This window comes from Megalobrama amblycephala, linkage group LG4 (assembly GCF_018812025.1).
Source record: "Megalobrama amblycephala isolate DHTTF-2021 linkage group LG4, ASM1881202v1, whole genome shotgun sequence".
Classification (NCBI taxonomy): Eukaryota; Metazoa; Chordata; class Actinopteri; order Cypriniformes; family Xenocyprididae; genus Megalobrama; species Megalobrama amblycephala.
The window spans coordinates 36,174,527-36,199,312 of record NC_063047.1 but is presented as its reverse complement, the minus strand read 5'-3'; the positions used below and the strand labels follow the sequence as shown (position 1 = coordinate 36,199,312).

The 24,786-nt window shown below is 36.6% G+C and overlaps 2 protein-coding genes across 4 annotated transcripts; one reads left to right on the top strand and one right to left on the bottom strand.

Moving 5' to 3' along the window:
• The first annotated feature begins 459 nt into the window (after positions 1–459).
• Positions 460–11,836, top strand: poc5 (POC5 centriolar protein homolog (Chlamydomonas)). Of its 2 annotated transcripts, none has more exons than XM_048189106.1 (13): positions 460–615; positions 1,182–1,265; positions 1,372–1,513; positions 2,183–2,263; positions 2,749–2,933; positions 3,009–3,185; positions 3,732–3,836; positions 7,238–7,417; positions 7,548–7,713; positions 9,049–9,197; positions 10,664–10,780; positions 10,951–11,127; positions 11,231–11,836. In XM_048189106.1, the coding sequence occupies exons 2-13, from the start codon at positions 1,182–1,184 to the stop codon at positions 11,381–11,383; spliced, it is 1,716 nt and encodes a 571-aa protein (XP_048045063.1). In that variant the 5' UTR covers positions 460–615; the 3' UTR covers positions 11,384–11,836. The 2 variants fall into 2 exon arrangements, with proteins under 2 accessions (XP_048045063.1, XP_048045064.1); XM_048189107.1 differs by lacking the exon at positions 460–615 and adding an exon at positions 734–940.
• Positions 11,594–23,952, bottom strand: ankdd1b (ankyrin repeat and death domain containing 1B). 2 transcript variants are annotated; one of them, XM_048189109.1, is made up of 16 exons: positions 23,812–23,952; positions 22,332–22,548; positions 21,602–21,702; positions 21,363–21,461; positions 21,188–21,286; positions 19,697–19,801; positions 19,451–19,555; positions 18,956–19,054; positions 18,726–18,824; positions 18,474–18,572; positions 15,016–15,114; positions 14,827–14,925; positions 14,635–14,742; positions 14,064–14,265; positions 12,132–12,263; positions 11,594–11,923 (listed from the first exon to the last, which is right to left on the bottom strand). In XM_048189109.1, the coding sequence occupies exons 2-16, from the start codon at positions 22,501–22,503 to the stop codon at positions 11,868–11,870; spliced, it is 1,674 nt and encodes a 557-aa protein (XP_048045066.1). In that variant the 5' UTR covers positions 22,504–22,548; positions 23,812–23,952; the 3' UTR covers positions 11,594–11,867. The 2 variants fall into 2 exon arrangements, with proteins under 2 accessions (XP_048045066.1, XP_048045065.1); XM_048189108.1 differs by lacking the exon at positions 23,812–23,952 and having other exon boundaries at positions 22,332–22,668.
• Between the last annotated feature and the right edge of the window lie 834 nt (positions 23,953–24,786).

Below are 24,786 nucleotides of genomic sequence, written 5' to 3'. Positions count from 1 at the left end.
TAGGCTACACAAGAAGCTTAGCATAGCTTGTGACAAGCTATCAGTTTGGCCTTTGAATGTCCTGCTTTGAATTTCTTCTTATTTCCTTTAGAAATTTATTTTTAAGTTGATCACTAAATTAGATGGGTCCAATATGAAAGTTAATGGATTCAAACAAAATAATGTAAAGTTGAAATAAATAAATGATGACGAAATATTTATGAATATACACTATTCTGGGTTACTATTTAAATGATATTTAAAATTGTGCAATTTTCCAAAAAGAAAAGAAAAGAAAAGAAAAGAAAAGAAAAGAAAAGAAAAGAAAAGAAAAGAAAAGAAAAGATGTTGATTTGTTAAGTCTGGCTGCATTGGCAGTGTTTTTGCCGTTATGACTATGGGGCTCATGTCAACAGATACAACTGACGCTTCCGCGTATCTGTTACCACGGAAACATTCTATCCAATCACAATAGCCAAGATAGACGTGCCAAATTTTCAACCAATGAAATAGACTTTTACTCTAGTGGCTAGCAGTTTGAAACAGTGTTTTTAACAGTAGAGTGGTCACTTGCAGATTGAAAGCATTCTTTGTGTTAACGGAGGAACAAATACCTTTAAAACTCTAGCTAAGAAGGTAATGATCGGACAGTTTTATCTCTTTACCCCGCCCGACACGATGCTTTGTAGATTTAGCCTAGGAACTCAGTAAGAGGCTAACAGTGTTATGAAGCTTTAGCAGGAACTTAGGTTGCACTTTTGCTTTAGCTCAGGGTCTATAACTTTACCTGCGGGTTTTTTTTTGTTTTTTTTTTTGGGCTGTGTAATATAATATAATATATAAACTTTATAATGAACATTAGCAAACGTTGCTAATTGAAAATTTGCCTTACCTAGTCGAGAAATCACTGCTGCTCAAATAAACAAGAAATGTTGCCTTGTTCGTTAAACCTTCCTTTTATGTATGTACTTTGAATCGTTCTATAAATACATAATTACTATTAGTGTTTTGTATGTCAAATATTAATTATTAGCTGATAGATTATAGTCGTTTTTTTAAACAATGATAAACTAAACAGTTTTGAAGTAGACTGGAAATAGCAATAAAGTAATCAGTATTCCCCTCTTTTGGTCTATTTGAACTCAAATGAGTCATCTAAACATTGTTATATGTCACAAGTCCTCATTCATTCTGTATTTCAGATGTCATCGGATGAAGGGGAGCGCAATAGTCCAGGTTTACCAAGAGATTCAGACAGAGGCAGCTCAGTTTCCTCTGCGCTTCAGGTGAGTTATTATATCCACCATCACAAAATCACTTATCAGAGACTGTGACTGTGATTTTTGACAGTTTAAAGGACTCTTTGGTGTTTCCTTCTCTCAAATTTTTTAGGATGAATATGAAGAACTTCTTCGGTATGCTGTTGTGACTCCTAAATATGAACCGAGTTTCCCATCACAGCCATTGAGGACAACTCAACTCTCCAGTTCACAGCATACTACTAAAAGAGACAAACCAGCTCAACCCCCTGCAGGTAGACCCCTTACTAACATGTAACACATATTTAGGAGGTAGTAATGCTAGATAATTCCAAATTGCAGATGCTAATATCCCAAAGGGGCCACAAGAAGCTTAAAATGATTTAAAATAATAAGCTAGACAGCTAAAAATCATGTAGCTTAGTTTAAGTTGCTTCGTTAACAACTGCCATTTTATTTTAAAACAAGGGTTCTCATGATCTTGGACAACCTTGATATACTGAATGTGAGAATTTTAAAAGTGTGATTTCTAGAAATGGAAAAGTTGTGGAAAATAATAAAAATAAATAAAAATATATAACAAATTTAAGCTCTTAAAATATTTTATTAGGTAGAAATTAATTGCTATTTATGAGAAAAAAATACCATATAAATAGCAATTTCTAAAATACTAGACATAGCATGTAAATTCATTGGTAAAAAAAAATTAAACCATTAAGAACATTCAGTTATGGAAGTTTTGGAATATTTTCATTATTTTTCTACATTGCTACTCCTAGTTTCTGTAAATAAAGAGTTTGAAAATGAGCAGTTTTTTTCATAATAGCAAAAGTTTCTGAAATATTTGGGGAGCCTTCAAATAATGTCTTTGGCAATGTGGGCCTTAGAGTCAAAAAGATTAAAAACCACTTATGAAAATTGTTGTTACCTTTGTTTTATTTCAGATAATGAAGGGCACCCAAACAACGGGGCTACGCCAACTCCTCCATTAGAAGAATCCAGACCGCCAAGTCGCACATCTGAGGGTAATATCATGGAGCCATTTAAAGAGGAATCTCTCAGCCCTCTTTCGTTCAAATGTGTCTCATTCAATTTGAATTTAGGGTTCTTTCACACTTAGCTCAATTGCCTGGTGTCTGAACCTGAGTGAGATTGTCCCCTGACCCCACTAGATTATGTTCACATGATAATCATTTGGGTCTGAAACTTGATGCATTTGCATCATCAAAGCAGCAGCTGTTTACCCCTGTTGCCTGGAAACGATGATGCAGAAGAAGGCGGCAAAATGTTTTTTGAACCTTTGGTTTTGTTTTCAAAGCGTCAACACATAACGGCACTTGCGTCGATCTGCCGTGAATGTACTGCAAATGTTCTAAAGAACGCGGGAGTCCATTTCTGCTGAAGGCGAGCGGAAATTAGATATACATTCTTTCTGCATGTCAGTCACTTTTGTCAGGAAAGTACCCTTAGAGTCGGAACTATCTCATTTATAATATTGCTTTTACTTCAGGTGAGCACATGGCAGCCAGGTCTTTGTCACCTGAGGAAAGATCAGCAACGGCACAGACTGGGTCAGACAGATCAGGACAAAGCAGCCCTGATGCTCTGATCACTGTCATGACAGAGATGTTTATCTCAGAGGAGAATCTGAACAGGATGGAGAACATCTTAGATACCTGGAGCACAAACCTTAAGGTTTGTTTTGCAATTGTATGTTTTGTACCATTTTGCTGCATACATTATAGGAACTGTTTCTTGGTCTGTGTGCAGAGTAATGTGATGATGGAGCTGAGGAAGTGGAAACTGGCCTTTGTGGAGCAGCACAGGCTGGAGCTTAAGAAGGAGAGGGAGAAACATGTAGAACATATGGCTGCTGTAAATGCTGAGATGAACAGTCTCAAAGACCTACTCAACACCTACCAGATCTCTAACCAGAGGAAAGATGAGGTGTGCACAGATATTGAGACTAAAGGCACATTCACACCAAGAACGATAACTATAATGATACAGTACTAAAAATCGTTAAAAACTACAGCAACCATGGCACAGAGAAATGATACTGTTGGAATCACACTATTTTCCAGCTGATGAATGATAAATATATTGACAGCCAATCAGAATCCATCTTGCTTTAAAGAGATTTAGCATTTAAAGCGTCAGATGACAAAACTGCAGCACGTCCTTAGAATAAACAGAACAATATTGTCCGCTGGTGTGGATGCTAATATAGTTATCGTTGTTGTTCTTGATGTGACCCGCTTTAAGTCAGAGATGTTATTTATTGAAATTAACTGGCTGGTACTGTCATATTAAGCTATTAAACATATAGAGATATTGATAGTGAATATAATTACCTAAGGTTGCAAAATATTGGGAAATATGATATGCAACAGCAACACAAAATTTGTAATTCAAAACACAAATGTGGCTATGAATCACATATTCAACTGTTTTCCAGTCTGTCATCTCCTCTTTGGCCTTTGCCTTCTGCAGGTGATAGCGAATCTGAGCAGGGCAGTTGACAGGCAGAGGGAAAAGCTGGAGCTGATGAGGAGTTTCACCCAGTGGAGACTGCAGCAGTGTGCTGCCAGAGAGGAGGTGAGACGGGGCAGCTCTGACTGACAGCACACACACACACACAGGCAGATGTTTTTCAGACGATGCTGTTTACTCATGTCAGATTGATAGTTCAGTCAGGCTTGTGTTTTGTATTCATTTTCTCTTCTTGGAGTATTTGCAGACTATCTGCATTTAAAGGGAAACTTCACCCCAAAATGAAACTTCTGTCAGCATTTACTCACCCTCATGTCACTTCAAACCCATTACTTTGGTTAATGTAGCAAATTAGCTCAAAATAAATATGAATAATTAATCATAACTAGTTATAATTAATTATTAATATTTTAATCAGTTAATAAAATTAACTTAATGTAATAAAATTAATATTACAATCAATTAACCTGTTGTTCAATGAACACACAGTGTTAATTGTTTATTAATTCTAAGAAATGTTCATTTCCAGGTTACGGGAAATAACAATCTTATTCTACTAAAAGCCTGTAGTCAGGACCGACATGAATAGGGACTCCCGTATATGAGCGCAAAACACAGACAACCTTACGTGTGACATGAACAAGACTTTATTAACTAGACTAAACACTTAAACTACTCTAACATTCACACACATACATGCATACAGTTTACCGAGAGAGAGAGAGAGAGAGAGAGAGAGCTAAAGCAGAGTACAGGAAGCAAGAGGTTACAGCATTGTTGTACATTTCAGCAGATCAACAGCCTTGAGCAAACCATCAGTTTAGTTTTAACAGGCCCTTCTTTCAAAGGGGTAAGGATACTCAATGTATCCGATAATGAGACTAAGTTTGATACTTGCATGTCTCTCCAAGTTGAATTAAAACTGTCCTGATGCAATTTGTGGAGGCTCCCGTTGAATCTTTGCTGATATTGTCTTGATGAAAGAGAACCAGTTGGATTCAGAGGATCTTTGGTGAATGGAAGGTCTAGGCCGAGGCCTGGCACAAGCTTGGGGTTCCTTAGAAGCTTCTAGCTTCTTAAAGCATCATCTTGACGTCAGCATTTGTCAGTAAAAGAAAAGAAGAGGAGGACGAGCAGGAAGAGAGGGGGTTCCTTGTGATCAGTGAATATAAGGGGTGAAGATGTCACACCCTCTTGAGGTGTCTGAGCCAATAAGGAGTTCCCCTTTCAGAGGGAAGTTTTACGAGTCTTTGTTCTGTAGCAAGATATTAGCATAAGACACTGGATTGGATGAATGAGAGAATAACCTTCTAGCTTCCTATAATTCTAACATGTCACAGAGTTAGTAACATGTAACATAAATTACCAAATAGGAAATTAAAGTTGGAGTCCGTAGATACCAAACATGCTGCCAATGTGATCTCAGTTAACTATACATTTGCAACTATGGAACATTAATACCAAAATAGTTCAAAAGAGAGAATTAATACATAGAATAAAGCCTATAAAAGGAAAGTCATGAGATGGGAAAATTGGATACATGTTTATACATTTCCCAAGTGGTTATATAGAGAATACATAGGATTAAGAGAGTTTATTTGTCCTTCTCAGGAAGAATGAGTCACTAGTCTCTCCAGAATTCTTCTGGATCATGAAAGTACCATATAACTGTAACAGGACACCTAGGTTGGCCTGTGTGCTAGCAACATTGGGATGCTGGTTACAGTTTTAGGGGGATGAGTTCAGAGAACTTTGATAGTGAGAGTGAGTTTATGGGTAATTCATTAAATACAATGAATAATTGTGTGGCTGATTGGTCCAGACGTTACATTAATCTTCAAAACACATATTAAAGGTGCAGTAGAACGTCTTTTCAAAAGATGTAATATAAGTCTAAGGTGTCCCCTGAATGTGTCTGTGAAGTTTCAGCTCAAAATACCCCATAGATTTTTATTTTTTAACTGCCTATTTTGGGGCATTATTAACTATGCGCCGATTCAGGCTGCGCGGCCCCTTTAAATCTCTCGCTCCCTGCGCACCCGAGCTCTTGACTATAAGTGCAGTTATACAGTGCATAAACAAAGTTCACACAGCTAATATAACGCTCAAATGGATCTTTACAAGATGTTCGTAATGCATGCTGCATGCATGGATCGAATCATGTAAGTATAGTATTTATTTGGATGTTTACATTTGATTCTGAATGAGTTTGATAGTGCTCCGTGGCTAAAGCTAACATTACACACTGTTGGAGAGATTTATAAAGAATGAAGTTGTGTTTATGAATTATACAGACTGCAAGTGTTTAAAAACGAAAATAGCGACGGCTCTTGTCTCCGTGAATACAGTAATAAACGATGGTAACTTTAACCACATTTAACAGTACATTAGCAACATGCTAACGAACGTGTCTGTGCATCACCTATCAATGAAGTCATAACTGCGTTACCCCCGATTTCTGGTTTTATTTTGTAGTAACCATGGAAACACTAGAGACGCTTTAATATATCATATGTTTTATTAGACAAGGGAACAACTGTTCAGATACATTTATAGACAGAAAACTAATCATTGTTATATAGCTCAACATTTCTCAAGCTCACAATTTTCAACACACTTAAATGTATCTAATATGATAAAGAGTACTGCTTTACCCCACATATGCTTGACCAGAAGAAGTGTCACCGGCATAATAAAAGTTCCGCTGCTGTCAAGACTTGTCATGCTTGTCTCTCATTAGCAATCGCTCCAGCGGCCTCGTTCAGCTCCCACAGCACTCTGTCCTGCTCTGCTTCATACTACAATAAGGTTAATAATCTCATCCATGAACATGATTTCTGCCTGAGTCTCGTCAGATTCTTTTCCTGTGAGGTGAAGACGACATTTCCCATGAATCCACACTCAATCTCGGCATCATCAAGTTACGCCTTTGTTTTGAATAGGCGACCTCTAGTGGCAAAAAAATACATATTGTGCCTTTTAAGATAATTTTAATGTCCCTCCTTTGAAAGTCCAGGTAACCAAAAATGGATCAAACAGATTATAAAGGCATCGTACAATGAATCCATATAAATCGAGTGGTTTAATCCAAGTCTTGTGAAGAGATATAATTGTTTTATATGATGAACACTTAATTTAGGTTTAAGTCTTATGGGTCTGGAATAACATGAGGGTGAGTAAATGACAGAATTTTTATTTTTATTTTTTTGGGGGGTGAACTGTCCCTTTAAAGATGGACTGAGGCCAAAACAATAGTGGTGACTTTATATTGACATTTTTGGTGTGAATGCAGCATCATGCAAAGTTTTCAGATAAATTGTAAAAATACCCTTATTTGTTCCCCATTGTTTGTTTTTTGTTTTTGTAGCCCAAGAAAAAGTGCTTAAGTAAATATTAAGCAGCACTTTTTTTAACATTAATAATAATAAGAAATATATCTTGAGCACCAAAAACAAACCTTATTTAAATCTTTCAAATCTTATCAAATGTATTTCTCTGTGTTCCAGGCCCAGGGGGGCAAACTGGCCGAGCAGCACTATCATTTGCAGCTCAAGAGAAAGGTGTGGGCAGGCTGGCACTCGCTCATCCAGAACAGGTGGCGGGAGCGTGTGGAGAGAGCATGTTGTGCCAGAGCAGAGGACGTCTGCATGCAGCTCTCTACAGACTATGAGGCCAAGATGGCACAGGTGAGTGAAACCCATACTCAAATTTTAGTGAAAGTGTATTTTATTTTTTTATTTTAGGTGTTAGTGATTCCATGTTTAGAAAGTTACTCAATGTAGACACAATTTGAACATTTAGCATTGTGTTTGTCAGCATGTAGAGGAGCTCCAGAAAGCTCAAGCTGAGATCCACAGGCTGCACACGGAGCGAGACCGCTATGAGGACTCTATGAAGAAAGCTTTTATGCGTGGGGTCTGTGCGCTCAACATCGAGGCCCTTAGTATGTTTAACACTGGAGAAGCGGGTAGACTGGACCGTGGTAAGACTATAGAGCGATTCAGCTCAATTAAAGTGGTAATGATCACATTTATGAAGGCATGATGTAGCAGTTTAAGTTGAATGATTGTTACATAATTGAAGTAAGTTATGACAGATACTCAGATGTTTCCACTGTACAAAAAAAAATAATAAAAAATACAGTTTTGAATGTAATAAATCCTCCTACAAAAATGACCCACACAAAAGGTCATTTCTAAATAACTGAATACACCCCAAGCCATGTAATTACGGCAACTAAATCAGATTGATTTCAGTAGTTGGTTTTCTAGCCTCTGGCTTTACTAATCAAAAGTTTAATATTCCTGCTTCATAATCAACATGTTTCCCTTCAGTTGTCCCACATGTAGCTTATATATTATTGAATGAAATAAGCAGAAATGGTTGACAACAACAGTTTGCTTTAAATGGTGAAGTGTGTAATTTTTTATATTTAAAATACTTTGTCATAATCCATGGAGTACAGAGCCATTCATAGGTTTGACTAAACCAAAGGTATGAGTTTGGGATAGGCACAAGGGTAGTGTTTTGGAAGTTGATTGTAAAAAAAAACAAAAAAACTAATAAATAAAAAAGAAAACCTAAAATAAAAAATCATGTTTTCTGCAATACCATTCAGTGCGCCAAAATGACACACTTCACTTGTAAACTCCCTTGTAGATAAGGCTGTCAGCTTAAAGGATTAGTTCACTTTCAAATGAAAATTACCCCAAGATTTACTCACCCTTAAGCCATCCTAGCTAGGTGTATATGACTTTCTTCTTTCCGATGAAGACAATTGGAGAAATATTAATAAATATCCTGACGCATCCAAGCTTTATAATGGCAGTGAACAGGGGTCATGAGCTGAAGAAAGTGCCTCCATCCACATCCATCCATTATAAACATACTCCACTTGGCTCCGTGGGGTTAATAAAGGTCTTCTGAAGCAATGCGATGCGTTTGTGAAAAAAAATATATCCATATTTAACAAGTTATGAAGTAAAATATCTAGCTTCCGCCAGCCTGCATTCCCGTATTCAAGTTAAGAAAGTGTAAACTGCCGTTGTGTCAGTTACACTTTTTCCATAAGTTGAATAGGGAAGGCGTAGGACGTAGCGTAAGTTTTTTTAAACTGCAAGAGTTTTACACTTTCTTCGTACGTTGAATACGGAAGGCGGTGAGATTTTAAGGCAGAAAAATTTGTGAATTTTGATATTAAAAGAATGAAAATGAATCTGAAAGAATAATTTAAATTAAAGCAGGGCTTTAAATGTATCAAAGATCAAACCTAAAGCAGTATAATCAGTCCAGCCTTCATTTTTATGTATGTGTGTAGATGCTCCACCTTCAGGGGATGAGCCAAGCAGCAGCTCAATGGCTAATCACCCTCCACGTACTGTCTCGTCTGCACGGCTCAGTCCAATTGTCATGGAGAGTCCAATACAGCCGGGCCCCTCCCACAGCAATACAGAGGATGGAGAGGCGGTAAGACACGAAGTGTGAGATTGTATTGTTGTCTTTCAGGGTTTTTATGACATTTGCCATGTAATCAGTCATTAGTCAGCATATAAGAGAAAACTTTACATGGACAATATTGCTGTTGATATTTATGTATAGATAAATGATTGAACTTAGTCACCTTGAAATCAGAATTGACAATTTTTATATATATTTCTTTATAGAATATTGCAGTATTTATTATAAATGATCTATGCACAACATTATTTTTTAAATTCATGTGCCCTCATAAACTTTAATCTCTTCTCTGATGGTATGTTTACTGACGCAAATTTAAGTCCCGCTCTACATTTTTGCTTAAAGGTGCCCTCGAATGAAAAATTTAATTTATCTTGGCATAGTCAAATAACAAGAGTTCAGTATATGGAAATGACATACAGTGAGTCTCAAACTCCATTGTTTCCTCCTCCTTGTATAAATCTCATTTGTTTAAAAGACCTCCGAAGAACAGGCGAATCTCAACATAACACCGACTGTTACGTAACAGTCAGGGTGTACGCCCCCAATATTTGCATATGCCAGCCCATGTTCCCAACATTATGAAAGACATTAGACAAGGGCAGCCAGTAACGTCTGGATCTGCACAGGTGAATCAACAGACTAGGTAAGCAAGCATGAACAATAGCGAAAAATGGCAGATGGAGCAATAATAATTGTCATGATCCATGATAACATGATATTTTTAGTGATATTTGTAAATTGTCTTTCTAAATGTTTCGTTAGCATGTTGCTAATGTACTGTTAAATGTGGTTAAAGTTACCATCGTTTCTTACTGTATTCACGGAGACAAGAGCCGTCGCTATTTTCATTATTAAACACTTGCAGTCTGTATAATTCATAAACACAACTTCATTCTTTATAAATCTCTCCAACAGTGTAGCATTAGCCATTAGCCACGGAGCACAGCCTCAAATCCATTAAGAATCAAATGTAAACAATATAACAGTATACAATACTCACATAATCCGATGCATGCATGCCGCATGCATGACGAACACTTTGTAAAGATCCATTTGAGGGTTATATTAGCTGTGTAAACTTTGTTTATGCACTGTTCAAGGCAAGCGCAAGCTCCGTGGGTGTGGAGCACGAGAATTAAAGGGGCAGTAGCCCTGAATCGGCTCATTTATAATGATGCCTCAAAATAGGCAGTTAAAAAAATGAATTAAAAAAAATGTATGGGGTATTTTGAGCTGAAACTTCAGACACATTCAGGGGACACCTTAGACTTATATTACATCTTTTTTAAAAAAGTTCTAGGGCACCTTGAAGAAGCCTTTTCACTCACATATACGTTGCAATAGGGGAAAACTATTGCTAACTTCATGTCGACTTTAAGGACCAAAAATTTGAATTTTATTTTATTTTTTTTATTTTTTATAACTTTTACATGACAATTTAATCTTAAAAAAATGTATTGCTTTCTTTTCAGGAACAGTTTCTCTCTCAGCCAAGCTCAATCGCAGGCCCAAGAGCAGAGACCTTTCTCTCAACCACAGTGGTAAACTCTACCGTTCCACCAGGGGGCAGTACAAGCTCCTTCAGACAGGTACTGCCAATGCAAGCATATTTATGAATATTTTATATCAGCCTGCTGAACCTGTTTCTAAGCTGCTTTTCAAAATGTTTGTGATAACATTTCACAATACATTGACATATTGTGTGAATGTTTTGAAAACTACTTGCTATTGCTTGCTTCTAAAATGTTCTCTTCTTTAGATGAATGCACGGATAGTAACAGCTGGCAAGCAGAAAGCCTCTAAGATAGTAACTGCTCGTTTGACAGGACGGGCAGAGCATAACCGGACGGGCCGCCCCCCTACGGCCCTACATGTCATGGGTGTGGCTCCTCCCATGAGTTCAGTTGTAGTAGAAAGACACCACCCTGTCACTCAGGTATAAAGGAACATCCCTACAAATGTCTAAGTACACATGATGATATCAGAACATCAAATACAGTAGTGCTCATTCCATTTCCCCCTTTTCCCCCCATATACAGCTCACTGTTGGCCAGGCAACAGCAGCTAAGTTTCCTCGTTCTGCTCTTCAGAGTCAGACTGTCTCCAGCAGCAAGAGCTCCTCCAGTCAGCCTAGAGGCCCCTCCTCCTCCTCCTCCACCTTTCACATCCACTCCATCAAAGTTGTGGACTAACACACACACACACACTTGCTCATTTATGAAGCTGGATACTGTAACTTGAAGTATTTAATTTGTCATCATAATTTGTCAGGTTTAGAGGCTTTAAATTAGGTTAATTTTTAGTACATCATTTTATTTTTTTATCATAACATGGTGGAAATTAAGGTAAGTTGTTTGTATACTAAATTTGCTAAATGAACACTTTTAATTGAAGAAACATTATTTATTACATGATGTGCTTTCTTTTATTTATTAAAATTGTTTGTATGAGTGTCACCATTTACTTTATAATGTTTTACAAAGCCATAATCAAAATCTGCAACAGTTTCCTGATTGTTTCAGATCAGTAAGCTTCTGTATTAGTTTGTACTGTACCTTAATTCACAGGTTTTACTAAAGTTAACTGCTGGATCAATTTAAGAAATGTGTGTCAATTAGGAAATAAAGCACTGTTTTTAGTTCGGAGCATCTTTTATTTCTCTGTAGCAGCTTGGATTCATGAAACTGTGCATTTCCTGGTATCAGTGTTTGTTCCCTCCATTCTTATTTTTTCTGGGGATGAGACAAAAATGTATATAATGAGATTTCCTTCCCGCTAACTTTATTGTAAGGGACATCATAAAGGGATGTGTAAAATGCACGCTCTAATAAATGTACCGTTTAAAATATGTTGCAAAAACTATTATATTATTGCTGCGTCCGTAAGGACATTAAAAACAAAGATAACGGCATACTGTAAAGAAGAGTAAAAACATCTTACCAGCAATCTTTGTAATCCCAACAGAAAGCAGCCCCTCATACAGGCCTTTGGCTGGGCTGTTCCCTTCTATCGTGATTCCATGAAGCCAGATCAGAAGCATCCTGTTCCCATGCTCTTGGAAACTGTTAGGACCTAGATACAACATAAATGAAGTTTATGTTGTACTTTAATGTTTTATAGATTTATGTTTAATCTGAGATTATCTTCCAGTGGAATTAAGAATATAAAATAGTAATTAAATAAATATGCATTATAATACATTTTTAATTTTAGTAAAAATATTTGTTTTGTTAATGGTTACACTACTTTTCAGAATTTTGGAGTTGGTACAATTTTTGAATGTTTTTAAAAATTTCTTATGCTCACCAAGGCTGCATTTATTTGATTTGAAAATTCAGTTAAAATGGAAATATTGTGAAATATTACAAGGTAAACTAAAGTAACTTTTCTATTTTAATATAGTTTAAAATGTAATTTACTCCTGTGATGGCAAAGCTGAATTTTCAGCATCATTATTCCAGTCTTCTGTGTCACATGATCCTTCAGAAATCACTGTAATATGCTCATTCAACCTGATCTAATGGCAATTTTCCATATTTTATGAAATGGCTAATTTGTATGAATTCATATGACTTTTGCTAAATCGCAGCCTACGTTTTTTTTACGAGTTGCCAAGTTAGTATGAATTGGTACCCCTAACCCCGCCCCTAAACCTACCCGTCGTGGGGTTTAGACAAATCGTATGAATTTGTACGAATTAGCCATCTCGTAAAATACGTATGAATTGGTCGTGAGATAGCGTTGGCTGATTTGCTGCTCAAAAAAGAAAAAAAAAAAAGAGCAGCATCCTCAATTTATTGCATCCTTACTGAATAAAAATATAAGTTTCTTTAAAAAAAAAAAAAAAAAATATATATATATATATATATATATATATATATATATATATATATATATATAATATTAGAGTGGTTGTCAGTTTCACTTTTTCTTTTTTTTTTTTTTTTTTTACCTGGGCTGGTTTTGGCAAAAGGTTGGTTGAACTGGATCATCAAAGGTCAGAAGCAAAGACATTGGATAAAGTGTTAGTTCACCCAAAAAATTAAAATTTTGTCATTAATTATACTCACCCTCGTGTTGTTCCACACCCATAAGAATTTCATTCATCATTGGAACACAAATGAAGATCTTTTGTAGAAAGATGACACAATGAAGAAATGAAATCTTAACAGCATTCTGTCCCTCCATAGACAGCCTTCACAACTAGAACTTTGACGCTTCAAAAAGTTCATAAAGAGAATGTAAAACTAATCCATATGAATTGAGTGGTTTAGTTCACATTTTCTGAAGAGACTCGATTGCTTTATATGATGAACAGATTGAATTTAGGCTTTTACTCGCATATAAACATTGATCAGCGAACATACGCAGATTTCCATGAACTTTTTGAAGCGTCAAAGTTCTAGTTGTGAAGGATGTCTATGGAGGGACAGAATGCTGTTAGATTTCATCAAAAAGATCTTCATTTGTGTTCCAAAAATGAACAAAGGTCTTAAGGGTGTGGAACGAAATAAGGGGGAGTAATGACAAAATTTTCATTTTGGGTGAATTAACCCTTTAATAAAGTTAGATTAAATGCATAACAAATGTTTGTATTATTTAACATATTGATTTATTGCAGTTTTGCATAATATTCTGAATTTGCATTTTGCTGTTTTTATTCATTTTGAGGAATACAGAAAAGTAATCTGATTACGTAACTTGGGTTACTTGTAAAGCGTTACCCCCAACACTGTAGTAATGTTCATTTTAGAGTAAAATTATTAGCCTCATCCATCAATTTGATGGTCCATCAGGTTGATATAAGAAATTCTTCTGAACATAAAGATAAGATTATATAGAAGATCTGATCGTAAATCATCCCGCTCTGACCTGTCCACTGCTCCTCGATGGCAGCCACCTGATCCTCTGTGAACTCCCAGTGCTCTGCCAACTTCTTCCAGTCATTGCGCTTGAGGTGTTTGTATGCGAGCTCCCATATTATATCACGCAGCGGCTTCATGTCGGGGGAGTGATCTAATTTAAACGTCAACGGTGATTCGGTGTGAAGGCTCTCAATAGCATCTGTATTAGTCTGAAAGGGTAATCAAATAACATCATGCTCTGAGAAAGGCCAGATTCGCCAGAAGCCAGGTGCTGAAATTAGCACAGGTATATACAGCACACTGAATATTATTAGTCCATGTTCACTGTTGTTCAGAATGATCACTTTTGACATATGCAATCCTTGTGCAAATAAATGCGCTGTGGTGACCTTTCTGAATGGAATTATACATGTTTTAATATTGCATTACACTTCCTGCACTGGGTTTAATGGAGAGTGGCTGAGGTTTTATCAGCATGTGACATTTGGTGGGAGGAAAATGTTCTTCCCACTCTTACAACACACAGTACCATTTATTTCATGCTTTGCTTTGACCAAATTGGAAATCTGTATACCCACCATTTGATAATTGCTCTTCCATCTGAAATATCTCTCAGCTTTGATGATCATGTCCACAATTATTACCATATTCCCCCTCGCTGCTACTCCAAGAGCTGTTTTATTTTGCTGTAAAGGAAAATAAAAAGTACAAAAATAATTTCTCTCGCACATTTTTAAACCTTTATCAATATGTCAGACACGGTCTGTCACCCTGTCCTTAATCTCCAGATCCACCCCGGCTTTCAGAATCATCTCGACCACATCCACCTTCCCCATCTCAGCGGCAATATGGAGTGCAGTTTGTCCCATCTGAGTGTTGAATGAATAAAAAAAATACTGAAACACATGAATGCAATGACAAATATCTTTTCACAAATGAAGGATGAATAGATACCGCACATGGTCTGTTACGTTTGGATCACAGCCAGCCTCAAGCAAGGTGTGGATTATTGGAATATGACAGTTCTTCACTGCTAGATGGAATGGAGTGTGCATATGCTGAAACAATCAATCAATCAATCAATCAATCAATCTTGATGGTTTAATCTAGCATTCATGTATTTATTCCTAATATGGAATATTAGATCTTGTAATGAAGGAAATATAAGGTGCATGTTAAAATTTATATACAGTGGGTACGGAAAGTATTCAGACCCCCTTAAATTTTTCACTCTTTGTTATATTGCAGCCATTTGCTAACATCATTTAAGTTCTTTTTTTTTTTCCTCATTAATGTACACACAGCACCCCATATTGACAGAAAAACACAGAATTGTTGACATTTTTGCAGATTTATTAAAAAAGAAAAACTGAAATATCACATGGTCCTAAGTATTCAGACCCTTTGCTCAGTATTTAAGCACCCTTTTGATCTAATACAGCCATGAGTCTTTTTTGGGAAAGATGCAACAAGTTTTTCACACCTGGATTTGGGGATCCTCTGACATTCCTCCTTGCAGATCCTCTCCAGTTCTGTCAGGTTGGATGGTAAACGTTGGTGGACAGCCATTTTTAGGTCTCTCCAGAGATGCTCAATTGGGTTTAAGTCAGGGCTCTGGCTGGGCCATTCAAGAACAGTCACGGAGTTGTTGTGAAGCCACTCCTTCGTTATTTTAGCTGTGTGCTTAGGGTCATTGTCTTGTTGAAAGGTAAACTTTCGGCCCAGTCTGAGGTCCTGAGCACTCTGGAGAAGGTTTTCATCCAGGATATCCCTGTACTTGGCTGCATTCATCTTTCCCTTGATTGCAACCAGTCGTCCTGTCCCTGCCACTGAAAAACACCCCCACAGCATGATGCTGCCACCACCATGCTTCACTGTTGGGACTGTATTGGACAGGTGATGAGCAGTGCCTGGTTTTCTCCACACATACCGCTTAGAATTAAGGCCAAAAAGTTCTATCTTGGTCTCATCAGACCAGAGAATCTTATTTCTTATATCTTGGAGTCCTTCAGGTGGGCTTTCATGTGTCTTGCACTGAGGAGAGGCTTCCGTCGGGCCACTCTGCTATAAAGCCCCGACTGGTGGAGGGCTGCAGTGATGGTTGACTTTCTACAACTTTCTCCCATCTCCCAACTGCATCTCTGGAGCTCAGCCACAGTGATCTTTGGGTTTTTCTTTACCTCTCTCACCAAGGCACTTCTCCCCCGATAGCTCAGTTTGGCCAGACGGCCAGCTCTAGGAAGGGTTCTGGTCGTCCCAAACGTCTTCCATTTAAGGATTATGGAGGCCACTGTGCTCTTAGGAACCTTAAAGGTGCCCAAGAATGCTTTTTCACAAGATGTAATATAAGTCTAAGGTATCTCCTGAATGTGTCTGTGAAGTTTCAGCTCAAAATACCCCATAGATTTTTTTTAATTAATTTTTTAACTGCCTATTTTGGGGCATCATTAACAATGCACTGATTTACACTCGGCGCCGCCCCCTTAAATCGCGTGCTCCCTGCCACACGAGCTCTCGACTATATTACAGCGTATTTACAAAGTTCACACAGCTAATATAACCCTCAAATGGATCTTTACAAGATGTTCGTCATGCATGCTGTATGCATGCTTCGAATTATGTGAGTAAAGTATTTATTTGGATGTTAACGTTTTATTCTGAGTGAGTTTGAGGCTGTGCTCCGTGGCTAACGGCTAATGCTACACTGTTGGAGAGATTTATAAAGAATGAAGTTGTGTTTATGCATTATACAGACTGCAAGTGTTTAAAAAATGAAAATAGCGACGGCTCTTGTCTCCGTGAATACAGTAAGAAACGATGGTAACTTTAACCACATTTAACAGTACATTAGCAACATGCTAACGAAACATTTAGAAAGACAATTTACAAATATCAGTAAAAATATCATGCTATCATGGATTATGTCAGTTATTATTGCTCCATCTGCCATTTTTCGCTGTTATTCTTGCTTACCTAGTCTGATGATTCGGCTGTGTGCAGCTCCAGACGTTAATACTGGCTTGTGTAATCCCTTGAACATGGGCTGGCATTATGCAAATATTGGGGGCGTACACCCCGACTGTTACGTAACATTCGGTGTTATGTTGAGATTCGCCTGTTCTTCGGAGGTCGTTTAAACAAATGAGATTTATATAAGAAGGAGGAAACAATGGGGTTTGAGACTCACTGTATGTCTTTTCCATGTACTGAACTCTTGTTATTTAACTATGCCAAGGTAAATTCAATTTTTGAATCTAGGGCACCTTTAAGTGCAGCAGAAATTTTTTTGTAACCTTGGCCAGATGTGTGCCTTGCCACAATTCTGTCTCTGAGCTCTTCAGGCAGTTCCTTTGACCTCATGATTCTCATTTGTTCTGACATGCACTGTGAGCTGTAAGGTCTTATATAGACAGGTGTGTGGCTTTCCTAATCAAGTCCAATCAGTATAATCAAACACAGCTGGACTCAAATGAAGGTGTAGAACCATCTCAAGGATGATCAGAAAAATGGACAGCACCTGAGTTAAATATATGAGTGTCACAGCAAAGGGTCTGAATACTTAGGACCATGTGATATTTCAGTTTTTCGTTTTTAATAAATCTGCAAAAATGTCAACAATTCTGTTTTTCTGTCAATATCGGGTGCTATGTGTACATTAATGAGGAAAAAAATGAACTTAAATGATTTTAGCAAATGGCTGCAATATAACAAAGAGTGAAAAATTTAAGGGGGTCTGAATACTTTCCATACCCACTGTATATACACACACACACACTGCTAATGTTAATTACTGAATTAGCTAACATAAAACAATGAACAATACATTTACAACATTCATTATTCTTGGTTAATGTTCATAGACATTTTTAACATTTCAATTTAAACATCAGTTAGTGTTTTATAAATAAACATTAATTGACATGCTGAATATTCAGCATCATTACTCCAGCTTTCAGTGTCACATGATCCTTCAGAAATCATTCTAATATGCTGATTTGGTGTTCAAGAAACATTTCTTATTATTATTAATTATTTTAAGGATTGTTTGATGAATAGAAAATTCAAAAGAACAATTTATTTGAATTAGAAATCTTTTTAAAATTTTCATTATAAAATTATAAAATGTCTTCCTATCACTTTTCATAAATCTGATGCATCCTTGCTGAATATTAATATTAACTTCTTTAAAAAAATCTTTTAACCCCAATTTCTAACAATAGTGTACATTATAGCTATCTGAAGTAAATTAAATCCTTTTTACTAAAATATACTGATCAATTGATGAAAGCAGATCTCTTCAGTTAGATACTTTAATATTACACATTTTAAAGATTCTCATGTAGCATTAATGCTGAATACATTACTGTGAATAGCATCAAAATTTCAGCAGGAAAAAAAGTGAAATGATATTTCTCACCTGGTCCTGAGAGTTTATTTGGGCTCCACTATTAATGAGCAGTTTTACAATTGGAAAATGGCCCCTCTCACAGACTGGATGCAGAGGGCTGCTTCTGCTCTGAAAATCATCACAAGTAACCATTCTCTAAGAAACAATGCTGAATGCTATATATATTTTATAATTAAACCATTCTCACTGATGGAAGAGACTGTTATTATTATCCAGTGGAAGCTAAAAAGGAGTGTTTAAAATCATCACCCCAGTACATACTAATGTTACGATGTTTGGGTCACATTGTGCCTCCAGCAGGGCTTGAACACAGTCCTCGTGAGCTTCATCTGCAGCCAGATACAGAGCGGTCTGCCCCGCCTAAACACAAAAAAAGAATCAAATTAATGTGTGTGTCACTCTCATGCATTTTCTGTGTGATTCTGGAGAAAGTGCTGATGAAGCCTAAATGCCTAAAATGGGTTTTACATTATAAAAGGACAGATTATTACCTGGTTGACCTCATTGCGAATATCAAAGTTGTCTAGAAGTAGCTGCAGTGCTTCATGTTGACCGTGCTTTGCTGCCAGATGCAGAGGTGTGTCTCCAACCTGTCAACCAGAAGGGAAAAGGAGGTGAGAATTACTGTTGAAATCAGGTCACCCCCTACCTCTTTACCACCAATCCTATCCCTAACCTTACCCGTTTCCCATCTCAATAGCAGCAACAGTGCTTTGCAATGATACACACACATATATATATATATATATATATATATATATATATATATATATATACATATATATATATATATATATACATATATATATATATATATATATATATATATATATATATATATATATATATAATTTGTCAGTACATAGTAGTTAAAAACACCTTATATAAAATGTGACCAAAAATGTTTACAGCTACAACATGCACTTTTTGTGTATATTAAAAAAGAAAAAAAAAAATTTTTAAACTGAAGGATTCAATAAATAAACCTTATTTTCCTCCATGGTGGCCATGTTGTAAGGTTCCTCCATCAGCATCTGTAGCATGCGAACACATCCGTGTGCTGCGGCCAGGGCAAAAGGCCTGTTACCATACTGACAGAAAAACAACACATGTACCTTTATGTTTGAGTGTTTTGAAGGTCTCTATTAATGAGGACATTATCTTTACATTATCTAACTTTTTTATGTTGATTCTTGTTGTTTTTAATATAAGATGAGTTGTTGTTTCCTTACTTGTTCTTCTTTGTCAAGTTCTCCCATTTGCAGGTCATCAACAATGTACTCTACAATATCAGTGTGATTGTTCATGGCAGCGCAGTGCATCATGTTCAGACCCTCCTGAACACACAATGATTTAGATTAAGCTCTAAAATGACCTAAATGTTCACCATTTTGAGTAAGCTATATGTATATATATATATATGCTATCCATTTGCAAAATACACAATTCCAATGGAAATCAAATATGGTTTAAAACTCTTAATATTTACAGTATATAAATCTTGCTGCGTAGAGACAATTTTCTAGCTAGTAAAAAAGGTAAAATATAAAAGTGGCAAAATAAAATAAAAAACTATTGTAAAATCTATTTGAAAATGAATATGTTTTTATTTCATAAATGAATTGTTATTTTAATTCACATAAATGCAATAGTTACTAATTTTAATGTCAGTTGTGTTACAGTAATATTATTAGCAAGTAGCTGTGTGATATCGCTCTTTATACAACAGTAACTTCTGGTCCTTGAATCTGATTGGCTGAGAGGTCGATTTAACAGATATTCTACCGGGAACCGTTTCACCATTTGTATTACTCCGTTTGCAGCATTTCTCACAATAACTGTCATGGCGGACGAGCAAACCCATTATAATTTTACAAATGCTACTGTTGCTTTGTCACGGAATGTAGTTTTAAAAATGTTTTAGGTGAGAATGTAGTTATTTAGACCTCAAATATGCGACATATATAAACATGGCACTGAAAGTTTCCGAAGGACTGGCCGAGATAAAACTGTTCTCGGCGGGTCCATGAGCGCTGAATGGCCGCTGACGGCCTGGAGCTCACATCTCCAAAAAGGTCTAAACAAATTGTCAAATAGGGGCTATGTTTAAATATGTCACATATTTGAGGTCTAAATAACTACATTTTAAAAAATTCTTAAACTACATTCCGTGACACAACAACAGTAGTACTTGTAGTTGATGATACACAGGGCAACTTTTTGAGCAATATTGCTGAGTGATGCTGCTTGGCCACTTTCCCATTGAGAATGGGCAACAGATTCCCATTCTCAGTGGAAAAGTGCCCAAGCAACATTGCCTGGCGATATTGCTCAAAACGTTCCCCCATGTATCATCACCTTTAAATTATGGTGGGTTTGCTCGTCCGCCATGACACTCGCTGTGAGAAATGCTGCAAGTGGAGTGATACAAATGGCTGGAATATCAGAATATCGGAATATCAGAATATGGAATATGGAATAAAAGGCTCTCAGCCAATCAGATTCAAGAACCAGAACGAACGGCTGTATGAATATATATATATATATATATATATATATATATATATATATATATATATATATATATATATATATATATATATATATATATACACACACACATGCATATTTAGATGAAAATGTCACAGCAACTGTAGAACAACACATATAATGTAACTGATAAATCAATGAAATGAATCGCTCACAGTAAGCGAACACCTCACCGTATTTTCAATGCTTTGGTCAGCTCCACCTTGCACAAGTAACTTAAGGATTTCCAAACTTCCAAACCATGCTGCTAAGTGAACAGCAGTCAGTCCATGCTACAGAAACACAGTATGAGTGCCATACTGGTCTTAAGAGAAACAGGGTAAATCATTTATGTTTGGGCAAACATACCTTATCTTGTAAATCTAGTTTGGCTCTCCTTCGAAGGAGTACATCAACAGCTTCCACATTTCTGAGGGCCACGGCATAATGAAGAGCAGTTCGACCATGCTAACAGGAGACACAGGATTCATAAGAACAGCTCAGAGATGGTAAACAAACATATCTGTACTTGTACTTGCTACTGCAATAAACTGTATTTGCTCATAGCACACATGCATAAGTTAACTAAGAGCAGTTTATTGACATACCACATTCTTGGCATTGACATTAACGCCTCTCTCTCGAAGTTTCATGCCCTCCACGTCATTTCTCTTTGCTGCTTCTATGAAGTCTTTCTCAACCTCCAGCACTGTATAGGTAAAATCACCAGTTCGATAGCATTGACTAGTATTTCACAAAATGTATTGTGGCAGCACCATGGTAGAGTGATGTATTAGATGACATGATTATCATAATCATATTGATTCAACTTCAACATGATATTTACCTGGTATTTACATTGGAGTACAATGGTATTACATGGTATTTTTTTGTTAGAGCAGTTTTGTATTAGGCGTGACAACAGGAACAACAAGTAAACTATTAAAATATGAACTACTATTCTATTTGTTTTACACAGACATGTGTAAATATCACTGAGTACAGTTTGTGTTTAGGCGTTCACATTAAGGACAACTGGAAGACAAGTTGTCAAGTGTGATAGAGTTATTTCTGGAATAACATTTGTGTTCTGAAATTCTAATCCAATTCCAACATTCAAGAATATTCCAGGTTCAATACAAGTGAAGCTCAGTTGACAGAAATTGTGGCTTAATATTGAGGTTATGATGAGGCTCTTAAAAATGAAACGTGAACATGGTCAATTTTTGGAGTTTTAAAAGCAGAATTTCAAAAGCACTAATAGTACAGAGGAATCATCACAATTGTAAAACAGAAGAAATATTGTTAGCATAGTAAAGCAGGAAGGTCTATACTCACACATCTCCTTGTCGTCATAACCACCATCTTCACCAATGTCCTTTGGCAGAATAAATTCAGTGAAACCTTTGACCTGGTCTGATTTTAACCATGTTTTGGGATTAAGGTTCTCCTTCTTCCAAACAGGCTGCTTCAGTATGTATTCTTTTAGTGCTTGAGCTCTCCTCTCCATAGTATTGAATGGGTGAACGAGCTCTTTGCCTCAGAGACTTGTGTTCTGTAAAATACATCAGCTGGATAGTTTTGTTTGCATTGAGAGCTCACGCCCAAAGACATGTGCTCTCACCCAAAGTACATACAGTTAAATGGCTTCAAGCACTGATTGTGTTATGTGCAGATATATGGGAATGAGTTTATAAGGTTATATGCATATACACTACTGTTTAAATGTTTAGAGTCAGCAAAACTTTTTTTTTGGTTTTTTTGGTAAAGAAATCAATACTTTCATCAAAAGTAACAGTAAGTACATTTACAGTTACGAAAGATTTCTTTTTCAAATAAATGCTGTTATTTTGAACTTTATTCATCAAAGAATCCTGAAAAAATTTGCTTTTCCACATTTTTCATATGGTTTTCATTCATTTATTCAGATGATCTCAATTTTAAAAAGTTTCTTAACACCAAATCAGCATATTAGAATGATTTCTGAAGGATCATGAGACACTGAAAACTTATAATAGATAACAGCTATTTTAAATGTGCACTAATATTACACAATATTTAGGGCCCGAGCACCGATGGTGTGAGGACAGTATTGTAATTGCTCGGTCTATTATTATTCTTCTTCTAAATGAATCACATTTTTGAGGGCCTAAACATGCTTGAAAACTCATGAAACTTTGCACACATGTCAGAAGTGGTGAAAATTTGCGTCTGATATGGGTTGGGGCAAAATGGCTCAATAGCACCACCTACAATATTTCAAGTAAGCGCCTTTTGCGCTACGTTTCACAGTATGAAATTCGGTACACACATGTAACGCCTGTTTCACACATAATCCGTATGCAGTGCGTATGTGTTGCTGAAGCAGGAAGCGGCCATTGTGCTTTCACACAGCACACGTTTGCAGTGCGCTACGAGATTGTTCGAGTTTAATATTTACTAAAATGAAAATTCATCAAAATTGTAAGGTGTACTCCAGATTTATATTTATACATTATGTACACTTTCAACATACTTATTTAGATGTACATTGATACATTAAGACGTTTTATAACTACTTCACGGTCTGCCCTATATAAATGACATGTAGCACACTAAGCTGCAAAGTGACGACCCCCCCTCCCCCCCCCCCCAAAAAAAAGATAGCAACACTACTGTATTCACGAACAACATATATGCTTTACAGCAATATGTTTGTAATCATTTTGAAAAACCATAAACATAAATAACGTAATGTTATATTCATTACGCTTATATATTGACAGTTGCTGGAGTAGTAGCCTACACGTAAACATGACACAAAGATTTGAAAACTTACTGTCGACACCAACAGCCGACGAAATTGCTTCCCATGCCTTTTCCTTCGCATTCAAATCTTTGTACAATACATTCTGCGGGTCATACAGAATTTTATGTTTTTCCACCTAAACGATGAGACGAGTGTCATCCATGTCACCTTGTTTTTGAATAGGTTGGTTTAGGTCCGCCTGTCACGTCATTGCCTGCTGGGATTCGAGTTTCCCAACGATGGGGAAAAACATATCTGATCGCATTATGCAAGTAAACACTGTTCATTTTTTTTTTTAAATAAAATAATTGTTTTGAAATGATACAACTGAACTGTGAAATTGAAATGTTTCCTTTTGGCATGAATATAGCTTGTTGCTGGCATGGCGTTAAATCATTAAAAAAAAAAATCTTTATGTAATGTACTGAATGTACAACGTAGTTTAAATGTGCATAATTTCTTTTTTTTAATTTAATTTTATTTCTTTTTTTTACAATTTCAGGTCAATCCATGTTCATTTTGCCCAGTGCAGCACAGCAAAAATAGACTCGGTACGTAAACGATCGCTGCACTGCTGCAGACGCACCGCTCCTGGAACGCAATGACGGACCGCAACCGCGTGCAGTGTGAACGCTCTAATCCGTTAACATGGGTGCGTAAAAAAATACGCAACGCATACGCACTGCAGACGGATTATGTGTGAAACAGGCGTAACAGCCCAGTAGCCTACCTACAAAAAAATCACAGGGTGCAAAATTTGAAAACAGGAAGTGAGATATTTTGAGTTTTCTCTGATTTTTTTTTGCAGTTTTTGCCATTTCCAGACGTTGTACTTAAACTCCTAGAGATTTAATCAGATCAACATAACATTTGGTGACGTTAAATTGTGAAGATCTTGAGTTTTTGCTGAAGGGTGTGTTTGTGGCGGCCTGACAAAGTTCGATGTTTCACCATGAAACAGGAAGTTGTTGTAACTCAGGCATGCAGTGTCCGAGGCCCCAAACT